At 41.0% G+C, this 14,644-nt stretch overlaps 1 protein-coding gene across 5 annotated transcripts in view; it reads left to right on the top strand.

Moving 5' to 3' along the window:
• Positions 1-14,644, top strand: part of SPIRE1 (spire type actin nucleation factor 1) — a 170,316-nt gene that overhangs the window by 121,951 nt on the left and 33,721 nt on the right. For all 5 annotated transcript variants that reach the window (XM_025273221.2, XM_025273225.2, XM_025273222.2 and 2 more), the window contains exons 5-7: positions 4,332-4,409; positions 6,226-6,390; positions 14,175-14,261. In XM_025273221.2, the coding sequence (XP_025129006.1) occupies positions 4,332-4,409; positions 6,226-6,390; positions 14,175-14,261 (330 nt within the window). The remainder of the gene's footprint in view (positions 1-4,331; positions 4,410-6,225; positions 6,391-14,174; positions 14,262-14,644) is intronic.

Raw genomic sequence — 14,644 nt, forward strand, 5'->3', positions numbered from 1 at the left:
ACTCTACACATGGACATCACCAGATGGTCAATACCAAAATCAGATTGATTATATTCTTTGCAGCCAAAGATGGAGAAGCTCTATACAGTCAGCAAAAACAAGACTGGGAGCTGATTGTGGCTCAGATCATGAACTCCTTATTGTCAAATTCAGGCTTAAATTGAAGAAAGTAGGGAAAACCACTAGACCATTCAGGTGTGACCTAAATCAAATCCCTTATGATTATACAGTGGAAGTGAGAAATAGATTTAAAGGACTAGATCTGGTAGAGTGCCTAATGAACTATGGATGGATGTTCGTGACATTGTACAGGAGACAGGGATCAAAACCATGCCCATGGAAGAGAAATGCAAAAAAGCAAAATGGCTGTCTGGGGAGGCCTTACAAATAGCTGTGAAAAGAAGAGAAGTGAAAAGCAAAGGAGAAAAGGAAAGATATAAGCATCTGAATGCAGAGTTCCAAAGAATAGCAAGGAGAGATAAGAAAGCCTTCCTCAGCGATCAATGCAAAGAAATAGAGGAAAACAACAGAATGGGAAAGACTAGAGATCTCTTCAAGAAAATTAGAGATACCAAGGGGACATTTCATGCAAAGATGGGCTCAATAAAGGACAGAAATGGTATGGACCTAACAGAAGCAGAAGATATTAAGAAGAGGTGGCAAGAATACACAGAACTATACAAAAAAGATCTTCACTACTCAGATAATCACGATGGTGTGATCACTCACCTAGAGGCAGACATCCTGGAATGTGAAGTCAAGTGGACCTTAGAAAGCATCACTACGAACAAAGGTAGTGGAGGTGATGGAATTCCAGTTGAGCTATTTCAGATCCTAAAAGATGAAGCTGTAAAAGTGCTGCACTCAATATGCCAGCAAATTTGGAAAACTTAGCAGTGGCCACAGGACTGGAAAAGGTCAGTTTTCATTCCAATCCCAAAGAAAGGCAATGCCAAAGAATGCTCAAACTACCGCACAATTGCACTCATCTCACAAGCTAGTAAAGTAATGCTCAAAATTCTCCAAGCCAGGCTTCAGCAATACATGAACCGTGAACTTCCAGATGTTCAAGCTGGTTTTAGAAAAGGCAGGGGAACCAGAGATCAAATTGCCAACATCCGCTGGATCATGGAAAAAGCAAGAGAGTTCCAGAAAAACATCTATTTCTGCTTTATTGACTATGCCAAAGCCTTTGACTGTGCATCATAAAAATCTTTGGAAAATTGTGAAAGAGATGGGAATACCAGACCACCTGACCTGCCTCTTGAGAAACCTGTATGCAGGTCAGGAAGCAACAGTTAGAACTGGGCATGGAACAACAGACTGGTTCCAAATAGGAAAAGGAGTACATCAAGGCTGTATTGGAGAAGGCAATGGCAACCCACTCCAGTACTCTTGCCTGGAAAATCCCGTGGATGGAGGAGCCTGGTAGGCTGCAGTCCATGGGGTCGCTAAGAGTCGGGCATGACTGGGTGACTTCACTTTCACTTTTCACTTTCATGCATTGGAGGAGGAAATGGCAACCCACTCCAGTATTCTTGCCTGGAGAATCCCAGGGACGGTGGGGCCTGGTGGGCTGCTCTCTATGGCGTCGCACAGAGTCGGACACGACTGAAGCAACTTAGCAGTAGCAGTAGCAGCAAGGCTGTATATTGTCACCCTGCTTATTTAACTTATATGCACAGTACATCATGAGAAACACTGGGTTGGAAGAAGCACAAGCTGGAATCAAGATTGCTGGGAGAGATATCAAGAACCTCAGATATGCAGATGACACCACCCTTATGGCAGAAAGTGAAGAGGAACTCAAAAGCCTCTTGATGAAAGTGAAAGAGGAGAGTGAAAAAGTTGGCTTAAAGCTCAACATTTAGAAGACGAAGATCATGGCATCTGGTCCCATCACTTCATGGGAAATAAATGGGGAAATAGTGGAAACAGTGTCAGACTTTATTTTTCTGGGCTCCAAAATCACTGCAGATGGTGACTGCAGCCATGAAATTAAAAGATGCTTACTCCTTGGATGGAAAGTTATGACCAACCTAGACAGCATATTGGAAAGCAGAGACATTACTTTGCCAACAAAGGTCCGTCTAGTCAAGGCTATGGTTTTTCCAGTGGTCATGTATGGATGTGAGAGGTGGACTTTGAAGAAGGCTGAGAGCTGAAGAAATGATGCTTTTGAAGTGTGGTGTTGGAGAAGACTCTTGAGAGTCCCTTGGACTGCAAGGAGATCCAACCAGTCCATTCTGAAGGAGATCAGTCCTGGTTGTTCATTGCAAGGACTGATTAGTTTCAGCTAAAGCTGCAACTCCAATACTTTGGCCACCTCATGCGAAGAGTTGACTCATTGGAAAAGACTCTGATGCTGAGAGGGATTGGGGGCAGGAGGAGAAGGGGACGACAGAGGATGAGATGGCTGGATGGCATCACCTACTCGATGGACATGAGTTTGAGTAAGCTCCGGGAGTTGGTGATGAACAGGGAGGCCTGGCATGCTGCGATTCATGGGGTCACAAAGAGTCGGACACGAATGAGCGACTGAACTGAACTGAACTTCTGCCATAAGGGTTGTATCATCTGCATATCTGAGGTTATTGATATATCTTCCTGCAATCTTGATCCCAGCTTGTGCTTCATCCGGCCCAGCAATTGCTCATGATGTACTCTGCATAGAAGTTAAATAAGCAGGGTGATAATATGCAGCAGTAGCAACCCAGTCCAGTACTCTTGCCTGGAAAATCCCATGGACGGAGGAGCCTGGTAGGCTGCAGTCCATGGGGTCGCGAAGAGTCAGACCTGACTGAGCGACTTCACTTTCACTTTTCACCTTCATGAATTAGAGAAGGAAATGGCAACCCACTCCAGTATTCTTGGCCTGGAGAATCCCAGGGACGGGGAGCCTGATAGGCTGTTGTCTATGGGGTCTCACAGAGTCGGACAGGACTAAAGCGACTTTGCAGTAGCAGCAGCAGCAATATACAGCCTTGACCTACTTCTTTCCCAATTTGGAACCAGTTCATCGTTCCATGTCTGGTTCTAACTATTGCTTCTTGACTTGCCTACAGGTTTCTCATGAGGCAGGTAAGGTCTGGTATTCCCATCTCTTTAAGGATTTTCCACAGTTTGTTGTGGTCCACACAGTCAAAGGCTTTGGTGTAGTCAATAAAGTAGAAGTAGATGGTTTTCTGGAACTCGCTTGCTTTTCTGTGATCCAATGGATGTTGGCAATTTGATCTCTAGTTCTTTTGCCTTTTCTAAATCCAGCTTGTACACCTGGAATTTCTCAGTTCACATACTGTTGAAGCTTAGCTTGGAGGATTTTGAGCATTATCTTGCTGGTATGTGAAATGAGTGCAGTTGTGTGGTAGTTTGAATATTCTTTGGTATTGTCTTTCTTTGGGATTGGAATGAAAACTGATCTTTTCCAGTCCTGTGGCCACCACTGAGTTTTTCAAATTTGCTGGCATGTTGAGTATAGCACTTTCACAGCATCATCTTTTAGGATTTGAGATAGGTCAGCTGAAATTCCATCACCGCCACTACCTTTGTCCTTAGTGGTGCTTCCTAAGGTCCGCTTGACTTTGGTCTCCAGGATGTCTGGCTCTAGGTGAGTGATCACACTGTCGTGGTTATCTGGGTCTTGAAGATCTTTTTTGTATAGTTCTGTGTATTCTTGCCACCCCTTCTTAATATCTTCTGCTTCTGTTAGGTCCATACTGTTTGTCTCCTTTATTTTGCCCATCTTTGCATGAAATATTCCCTTGATATCTCTAATTTTCTTGAAGGGATCTCTAGTCTTCCCATTCCATTGTTTTCCTCTATTTCTTTGCACTGATCACGTAGGAAGGCTTTCTTATCTCTCCTTGCTGTTCTTTGGAACTCTGCATTTAGATGGGTATATCTTTCCTTTTCTCCTTTGCCTTTCACTTCTCTTGTTTTCTCAGCCATTTGTAAGGGTTCCTCAGAGAACCACTTTGCCTTTTTCCATTTCTTTTTCTTGGGGATGCTTTTGATCACTGCTTCCTGTCCAGTGTTACAAACCTCCATCCATGGCTCTTCAGGCACTCTGTCTTCTGAAGATATCTAGAGCTTCCCTGGTGGCTCAGCTGGTAAAGAATCTGCCTGCAATATGGGAGACCTGGGTTTGATCCTGGGTTGGCAAGATCCCCTGGAGAAGGGAACAGCTACCCACTTCGTATTTTGGCCTGGAGAATTCCATGGGGGTTGCAAAGAATCAGACATGACTTTCACTTTGATTCAGAATTTTAATTTGAGAAGGTAGTTCAATGAAATTTTATGTTTACATGTTTTATTTGAATTTTAATTGGTAGAATCTGAAGAAAATTCAAGAAATGGAGAAGAGTGATGAATCTAACACAGACTTGGAAGAGCTGAAAAATGCTGACTGGGTAAGATGGCTGGGTATTCTCTCTATTCTGTTTAGTGTTGGAGAAATCATATCATGTGATTATAATGCTAGTTTATCTTAAGGAGTACTGTATGAATTAATATTATACCAAGTTGAAAACTATCTGATTTTATTAGAAACCCCCCCCCCCCCGCCAGAGTCTCTGAGAATTTCAGTGTTTTACACTATTGACCTTTCTAAGTGTATTGGTATCTTAGTATCTTATGTGTAAGTCAGAGTTGAAGCTCTGTTTAAAGCTTTAGTGAGGCGGTAGTGAGGCCTGTTTGTTATCCAGTGAATAGTCAAACTGGATTGGGGCCTGGGAATGCAGACGGGTCATGCAGCGTTTCTGCCCCCATGAGAAAGAAGACAGATTTCCAGGACAGATGACTGGTGTATTCATGTGACCCCACCGAATGTCTGCTGTTTCTCTAGCAAGGTGCTAAATCCTAGGCCTGCTGACCTCGAGGGTCACTGCCTTCACAGAGGACTCAGAGTTGGGACAGGACAGTGAGTATGTGAAGCTGGACTGAGCTGTGTGTTCAGGTGTTAGTGGGAAGGCACATGGTAGGGCTCTGACTTTTCATGTTAAGGGTCCTGGGTAAATAGTGACACATAGAGTGAGGAAATCAGAAAACACAGTTTAGGAGGAAAGGAACAAGTTGCTTTTGCCCTTGTTAGATTTTATTTGTCATTTTCTAACAGATTTATTAAGGTGTAGTGTACATAACAGTTGCATTATATTTTTAAAGTACAGTTCGATCGGTTTAACATACATTTATGTAGCTATTTGAGCTACTTGTTAATTTTTAACACTGTATAATATTTCAGTTAAATATATTTTCTCTTTACTGAAGTTGAGACTATGACAGCTTACAGGCAGGATAACAAAAGGGTAAAGTATAATAATAACATATTTAATATGTTTTATTATAAATACTTCACATATATCTCATTTTCTTGAAGGTCGGGCAGTAAAGCAACTTGGTGTTACTTATAGATAAGGAATTTGATATTAAATAATTTGTAAAAAGACAGTAACAACACAAAAATTGTCATTTTTGAGCATTTTCTTTGTGTAGAACACTATACCTCAGCTCTCCACAAGTTATAAAGTATCACTTTTTTTTATTAATGAGGAAGCCAGGGTTCAGAAATGGGAAACAACTTGCTTGGATGTCCACTGGCAGTTGGTGGTTGTACCAGTTAGCTGTGATCACAGTAGTGCTGTGTAACTGAACATAACACTGTACCTCAGCCTAAAGCAGTAGTGTTTACTCAGCTCATGCATCTATAGACGAGAGTGGTGGTTCCACTCTGCTTCGTCTCTCTCCTGGATAATCCTGCCGGAGGGCCTTGTGCCAACCCACGCTAGGTGTTTCCATGGAGTGACAGGAGCAGAGTGACATGCCCTTGTACATTTGCTGTTGAAGCCTTTGGTTGTGTCATGTCCACTAATATTCCAGTGGCCAAGCCAGTCGTAGAGCCAAAGCCAGAGTCCAGTGTGAGAAGCCACACCTTTGCAGTGCACAGAGCCACATGACAGGTGGGACGCGAGGGGCACTGAGGCTGGATGCAGGTGGCACAGGGGTGAGTTAGGGTTTTATCTAGGCGTCTCCACAGTTAGAGCTGGTGGATTCTCGACTGGCTTTCTACCTGCTTTTTAGTCCCTAAAATCTGATTTTTAAAATAGTTTTTGTTTGGTTTATTTGGTGTTTTGTAATCCAAGCTCTTAATTTCTTCTGTATGACTGTTAACTATTTAGAGTAAATTAGTAAATTTACTCACAAATGTTTTTCCACCCTTGGCTCCTTCAGGCTCGGTTCTGGGTACAGGTGATGAGGGATTTGCGGAATGGAGTAAAGCTCAAGAAGGTCCAGGAGCGGCAGTACAACCCGCTGCCCATTGAATATCAGCTTACCCCATACGAGATGCTAATGGATGACATTCGATCCAGAAGATACACTTTGCGAAAAGTGATGGTAAGTAACAGGAAACTATTCATGGATTCAAATGGTTGGTTTTTGGTAATCTTACTTGTTAAAAATTTTCTCACTATTACATTTTAAAAATTATTGCTTCTCATACAATTAATGCATGGTCTTTATAGAAAAGTTGGTAAATATAATAAGCTCAAGAAGAAAAGTTACAAATGTGTAATTTCACAGGTGAGACAGAAGTTTGCTAACATGCTGGTGCATAACCTTCAGTCTTTTCTGTCCACTTTATTTGGGCAAAGTGGATTAATATTGAATACTTCGTCCTGTGACCAGTTGTTTTCACGTAACATGTGAGTGTTTTCACATAACATGTGAGTGTTTTCCCGTGTCATTGTATATTCAACATCATCATTTCTAAGTGACTGCATCTTTCTCAGCTGCAGCTGCACCAGAGTTTATTAAGCTGATCAAGTTGTCTTGTTATAAGTAGGCTGTTTTGTATAACCTTGCATATAAGTCTTTTTCAAAAGCTCCAGTGAAATCCTGAGTTAAGCTCTTAGAATTGGAACCCTGCTAGCTTTACCTCTGCACCGTGTCCTGAATCTCACCACCTCCATTTCAGAGCCCATCATCACCTCTCATTTAGACTATTACTGTGGCCTCCAGGTGGTCTTCTTCTCTTACTCTCATCCCCAAAACAGCTTGAGTAAACCTGTTAAATTGAAAATGTGACCATGTCATTGCCCTTCGTAAAACCTTCCACTCTTTCCATCACACTCAGAATAAGCAGCCATTTTGACCTTGGTCTCAGAGTCTGGTGCGGGTTGCCTCTCAGCCCTCACCTTCTGTCACCTTCCTGGCTGGTCCCCTCTTTACCCCCCTGGTCTCTGCCACTACCTAAAAGGCGCCTCTTGTGACCTGCAGCTGAGCCCTTGCTGGAGGCCTCCTCTCACATGTCTGCGTAATTCATTTCTCTTCACTTCTCAGGTCTCTGCTAAAACCACCCACTCGTTAGAAGAGTCCTTACCTAGATGTGTCCTTGGCTCATGTTGCCATGTATTTTCAAATTTACTCTTTCTTACAAGTACAGGGACATGGTGACAACAATTTTTTTGCTCTTTTTGCTGAGTTTATTAGGTAAAATAGTTTTCTTGATTAGTTATTTAGGGTATTTTATTTGACATGTATATTCATGTCATCTGTGAAAAGGGATCCATTTATTTCTTCATTTCCAATCTGGATGCCCGGTGGTCACCCTGGTTAGAACCTTCAGTTCTTTGTTGAATGGATGTGGCAAAAGCATGCATCCATAGTATTGTTGGATTCCTGATTTTAGGGGGAATGCATTCAGTTTTTTCACAAGTGACTGTTATCATGCTGAGGTTTCTTTTCAGTCCAAGTTTGTTGTGTGTTTTTATCATAAAAGTGTGTTGGATTTTGACAAATCCTTTTTCTGCATCAATAAAGACAATCATGTGGGCTCTTTTGTTTCATTCTGTTAATGTGACATATTACATTGAGTGATTTTTCGTGTGTTAAACCACCCTTGTGTTTATGGGATAAATCCCACTTGGTCATGATGTACAATCCTTTTAACATGCTGCTAGAGTACTTCCTGATACTTTCTTAAGGATTTTTGTGTCCATGTTCAGAAGGAGTTTCGTCTACTATTTTCTTGTGATGTCTTTGTCTGCCTTCATACTGGGGTAAGACTGGCCTCACAGAGTATAAGGGGGAGTGATGCCTCTTTTTCTAATTTTTGAAACAGTTTGTGAAGGGTTGGGACTAATTCTTTAAATATTTGAGTAGAATCCACAAGTGAAGTCTTCAGGTCCTGGGATTTTCATTGTTGGGAGATTTTTGATTGTGGATTTAATCTCTTTCCCTATTACAGGTCTGGTCAGGTTCATGTCCTTCCTTTCTTTCCTCCTCCCTCCTTCCTTCCCTTTGTTCCTTCTTAGTTTTGGTAGTTTGTATCTTTATAAGAACTTGTCTGTCTCGTCTAGATTGTCCTATTTGTTGTGTACAGTTATCACAGTGTTCTCTTATGGCTTCAAGTTAATGGTCTACTGTTCTTTTCTTTAAGCCTAAGTGACTTCCTTTAGCATTTCTTATAGGGCAGAGTTACTAGTGATGAACTCTTTTAGTGCTAGTTTGCCTGAAGATGTCTTAATTTCTTCTTCATTTTGAAGTAGAGTTTTTCTGGGTATAGGATTCTTGGCTGAAATTGTTTTTGTTTATCTTTAAACGTTATCACACTGCCTTTGGCCTCTATGTTTTCTGATGAGAAATCACCTGTGAATCTTTTGAGGATTCCCTGGTGGCTCAGACGGTAAAGCGTCTGTCTACAGTGCGGGAGACCTGGGTTCGATCCCTGGGTTGGGAAGATTCCCTGGAGAAGGAAATGGCAACCCACTCCAATACTCTTGCTTAGAAAATCCCATGGACAGAGCAGCCTGGTGCATGCTACTGTCCGTGGGGTCACAAAGAGTCGGACACGACTGAGAGACTTCACTTTCTATGTGATAGTCATTTTTTGCTGCTTTCAATATTTTTGTCTATCAATAATTTGACTACGTGTTCTGTTATGGCCCTCTTTGAGTCTTTTGCTTGGAAGTTATAGAAGTGACTCAGATGGTAAAGAATCTCCCTACAATGCCGAAGACTGGGATTTGATCCCTGGTTCAGGAAGATCTCCTGGAGAAGGGAATGGCAACCCACTCCAGTATTCTTGCCTGCCAGACCCCATGGACAGCAGAGCCTGGTGAGCTACAGTCCATGGGGTTGCAAAGAATCAGACATGACTGAGCAGCTTACACTTACACTTCATTTTTCTTGAATGAGTAGATTTGTATTATTTTCAAATTTTGCAAGTTTTCAGCCATTGGTTCTTGACATTTTCTTTATCTTTTCTTGTCTTTTTAGTCCCTGTGGGACTCCTCTTATGTGAATGTTTGTACAGTTTGGAGTTTGTGAGTAGTAAGTAAGGAAAAATGTTACTGCTTTATGGTACCCATTGTTTTTTTCCTTTTTCTGGCATTCTATGGCTAATTCCATGCAGTTCACTTGACTTAAGTTTATACTGAGCCCCCCTGCAGGGAACTGGGCAGATGGCAGTTCAGTGGTGATTGGTTTTGTGTGGGGTAAATTTTCATGTTTAGTCTAACAGGCTAAGATTCTAATTAATTCCTTATTATATATATTTGTACCTCCTAAATGAGAGTGGAAAGTCAACTACTCATATTTAATCAGTCAAAAACCAGATGTATTTTTTTAAACTTTACTGTTATCAATTTTATGCCACTTTCTAATTTCTTTAAAAACAAATATTGTTGTAAAGAATAAACACACACACACACAAAGGATTTTCACATACAGTCTGTATCTGAGGCAGTATGTTAAGATGGCCTTAATTTAATCTTCAGGTTTAAAATGCATAACTACACCATAGTAATTCACCTTTTTCTGTATATTTGTGAAGCTGATGGTGGGAATTGAATGACTTAGCCATATTGGATCATGTTCAGAATATTAAGTTAGAGAAGTGCAAAACATTTCAATGGACTTCTTTCAAAGTGTTTTAGTAAAATAATTGTAACAAATAACTTCAAATAAGTCACCTTTAAAAATAAAGATGTATATTCTTTAGGTAGAAATATACCATGTTCATGGATTGGAAGAATCAATGTATTGAAAATGAGTATACTACCCAAAGCAATCTATAGATTCAATGCAATCCCTATCAAGCTACCAACAGCATTCTTCACAGAGCTAGAACAAATAATTTCACAATTTGTATGGAAAAACAAAAAACCTCGAATAGCCAAAGCGATCTTGAGAAAGAAGAATGGAACTGGAGGAATCAACCTACCTGACTTCAGGCTCTACTACAAAGCCACAGTTATCAAGACAGTATGGTACTGGCACAAAGACAGAAATATAGATCAATGGAACAAAATAGAAAGCCCAGAGATAAATCCACGCACATATGGACACCTTATCTTTGACAAAGGAGGCAAGAATATACAATGGATTAAAGACAATCTCTTTAACAAGTGGTGCTGGGAACTCTGGTCAACCACTTGTAGAAGAATGAAACTAGAACACTTTCTAACACCATACACAAAATAAACTCAAAATGGATTAAAGATCTAAACGTAAGACCAGAAACTATAAAACTCCTACAGGAGAACATAGGCAAAACACTCTCTGACATACATCACAGCAGGATCCTCTATGACCCACCTCCCAGAATATTGGAAATAAAAGCAAAAATAAACAAATGGGACCTAATTAACCTTAAAAGCTTCTGCACATCAAAGGAAACTATTAGCAAGGTGAAAAGACAGCCTTCAGAATGGGAGAAGATAATAGCAAATGAAGCAACTGACAAACAACTAATCTCGAGAATATACAAGCAACTCCTACAGCTCAACTCCAGAAAAATAAATGACCCAATCAAAAAATGGGCCAAAGAACTAAATAGACATTTCTCCAAAGAAGACATACAGATGGCTAACAAACACATGAAAAGATGTTCAACATCACTCATTATCAGAGAAATGCAAATCAAAACCACTATGAGGTACCATTTCACACCAGTCAGAATGGCTGTGATCCAAAAGTCTACAAGTAATAAATGCTGGAGAGGGTGTGGAGAAAAGGGAACCCTCTTACACTGTTGGTGGGAATGCAAACTAGTACAGCCACTATGGAGAACAGTGTGGAGATTCCTGAAAAAACTGGAAATAGACATGCCTTATGATCCAGCAATCCCACTGCTGGGCATACACACTGAGAAAACCAGAAGGGAAAGAGACACGAGTACCCCAATGTTCATCACAGCACTGTTTATAATAGCCAGGACATGGAAGCAACCTAGGTGTCCATCAGCAGATGAATGGATAAGAAAGCTGTGGTACATATACACAATGGAGTATTATTCAGCCATTAAAAAGAATACATTTGAATCAGTTCTAATGAGGTGGATGAAACTGGAGCCTATTATACAGAGTGAAGTAAGCCAGAAAGAAAAACACCAATACAGTATACTAACACATATATATGGAATTTAGAAAGATGGTAACAATAACCCTGTGTACGAGACAGCAAAAGAGACACTGATGTATAGAACAGTCTTATGGACTCTGTGGGAGAGGGAGAGGGTGGGAAGATTTGGGAGAATGGCATTGAAACATGTAAAATATCATGTATGAAACGAGTTGCCAGTCCAGGTTCGATGCACGATACTGGATGCTTGGGGCTGGTGCACTGGGACGACCCAGAGGGATGGAATGGGGAGGGAGGAGGGTGGAGGGTTCAGGATGGGGAACACATGTATACCTGTGGCGGATTCATTTTGATATTTGGCAAATCTAATACAGTTATGTTAAGTTTAAAAATAAAATAAAATAAAATAAAATAAAAACATATAAAATTCCAAAAAAAAAAAAAAGATGTATAGAAACTTCACATCTTTTATTTAGAAGTTACTTGTTTTTTTTAAGGCATTGTGACTCAAAAGTAAGATCAAGTTATATAACTGTCTTATTTGCTTATAGGTCTACAATATGTGTTCATTCTAGAAATTATTTATCCTTGCAGCTCAGATAACTTGTTTCAGAATGTATTAAAAAGTAATCTCACTGACCCAGTAGCGGAGTGGAATTTGCACACTTTCCCTCCTCCCTATATGGAATAAGACTGACTCACGTCTGCACTGGCCTGCCGTTTCTCTCATGAGCACTGACACAACACTGGATAACTGGGATCCAGGATCCAGCTTCTGACTAGTGAAGACACTGACATTACTTTGTTGTTTGGGGAATGGAACTTACAACTTTGGCCTTATTTCAAGCATTTTCTTCCTCAACCCTGCTGTTATGATAGAAAGGACATTAAAATAAAAGCAAGTGAAAAATAGCGGGAAAGATATGTATTATCCTGTTCAGGAGTACAGAAGAAAATTCTGATAAAGTTGTTCATACAAGGTTTAAAGAAAAAAATCATGTAACCTGAGGTCCATGGGTAAAGAGTGGTGCGGTGGCGGGCCTTCAGTTCCACTGCTGGTGTACAGGCCTCCTTACACCAGGGACTAGCAATCCCAAGTTAGCTTGGTTCAGGTGGCTTTCACTTCTGACTCTTACATGGGGCATCCAGTCCTCACTGGGGCTGGTGGGGTGGGCACAGGAAAGAGGGCCCTGGATGTCAGGAGGCTTGTCATACACCTGAGTGGTCACATTTGCAAGGGGGTACTGGGTCTGGAGCAGCAGTTCAGGTCCTTTTTTTTTTTTCTTTAGTCAGCTTTATTTCTCACTTCAGTTCAGTCACTCAGTCATGTCCAACTCTTTGCAACCCCATGGACTGCAGCACGCCAGGCCTCCCTGTCCATCACCAACTCTCAGAATTTACTCAAACTCATGTCCATTGAGTCAGTGATGGCATGCAACCATCTCATCCTCTGTCATCCCCTTTTCCTCCTCCGTTCAGTCTTTCCCAGCATCAGGGTATTTCTCAGCTGACACAAAAATAGTGACATTAACAGAAAATAATGCAAGAGTATACAGCTACAATAAAAAATTAACAATTGACTAATGACCATGATCAACTAAAATGTATTTAAGACTGGGAGACACATAAGAAAATTGTTCATGCCCAGAAATCTTACAGTTCAGATAAGAAAATACTTTTAAAAAGTTTGACCAAATTTTATGATAATTATAAAGTTTTACATGACATTTCCAATAACGAATTGTGAAGCTTAAAGAAACCTTTCTAACCTGTCCAAAAAAAATGAAAATCAGCCATAGGTGATAGAGGAGTAACCTAATTATCTTTTTTCCCTCCAATAAAATTGATGTATTATACAATTATTAGAATATGATAAGATAAAAGTGTGGGTCACCAAAGTAGAGGGGAAGGTACAGAGGCTTTCCAGACAATTCATTAATCAAAGCAGCATGCTCATTTTCTGATCTTTGAGAAGTTTAAAGTGTTCACCAGTTTTCAAAATGTATAATTTGTTAACATTTGTTTTTCATCATTTATGAGAAGCACAACAGAAAATGTCTATCAGGACTGTCTGTGTTTTCATGTGAGACTGGGAAATAAGTTTGACTGACGGTCACAACTGTGCCTCCTGCGGGGGGGGGGGGTCAGGGTGTGAGTTTACTAAGGTGGGATTTTATGGATTTCTGGAGTTTTCTTAAATTTCTTAAAAAATCTTTGTGACATGTTGCTTTAAAAAGAGAGTACATTAAAGCAGGAGTCAGACAGACCAGGACTCTGCCAAACTCTGCTTCTTACCAGTTCTGTTGATATAGCAGACACCTTCCTTGACCTGAACCTGAATTCTGTCTACAGAACATGAACTGTCCCCAGCCCTTCCCCTTAATTTGTATTCCCAAACTTTGTACAAGGATGAAAACAAGAGGTGAAAGACTTTCTAAATTATATAATAATTAAGCATAGTATTATTTATTCCATTCATATTCATAATTTTAGAAAGTTTTTGTTGAAAGCATGTATCTTACATATAATTTCCCAGAATAGTAAAACTGCAGTGTGCTTGGCATTTCTTCAGTCCTACAGTTGTTTTTGCTCTGAATTGCTCAGCCGTTTACTCTCCATTTTATTGATTTGAAATTTGTCCTTGGTGGAGCCAGATTCCACTGCAGTGGCTTTGAAGTGATGTGTGTGGATGTGTGTGCCCAGAAGCTTGTACAGACAATCCTGTCATCACATGATGTATGTGGATGTGTGTGCCCAGGCGCTTGTACAGGCAGTCCTGTTGTCACATGGATCTTCTGCTTTCTGTCTCCTTTCAGGTGAATGGTGATATTCCCCCTCGGTTGAAAAAAAGTGCTCATGAAATCATCCTGGACTTCATCCGATCAAGGCCTCCTTTAAATCCAGTATGTGATCTGACACCTCCCCATGGCTGGCATACACGTGGCAACATGTTCCCCCCACAGCCCGTGCCACAGAACGCAGCTCCTGGAGAACTGTTGACGCTGAGCTTTTCTCTCTGATTGTGAAGCCTGACTGTGAACACAATGCCACATAGCTTCCATTTGCACTGCCGCCCTGTACTTAAGGGTACAGACACCTCACTTTGGTTACAGGAAACCCACACTACTGCCTCCTCTTTCGCAGTAGCCATGGTCCCCTGTTCGTGGGGTTCTTTCTGGAGACCCTGGATCAGGGTGTTCTGATCAGGTCTGAGTGTTGGTTTGTGTTTCCTCTGCTCTCCGCTTACCTCCCCTGGCTCCACAGCCAGCACTCACCAGGGCCTCTC

This window comes from Bubalus bubalis, chromosome 22 (assembly GCF_019923935.1).
Source record: "Bubalus bubalis isolate 160015118507 breed Murrah chromosome 22, NDDB_SH_1, whole genome shotgun sequence".
Lineage (NCBI taxonomy): Eukaryota > Metazoa > Chordata > Mammalia > Artiodactyla > Bovidae > Bubalus > Bubalus bubalis.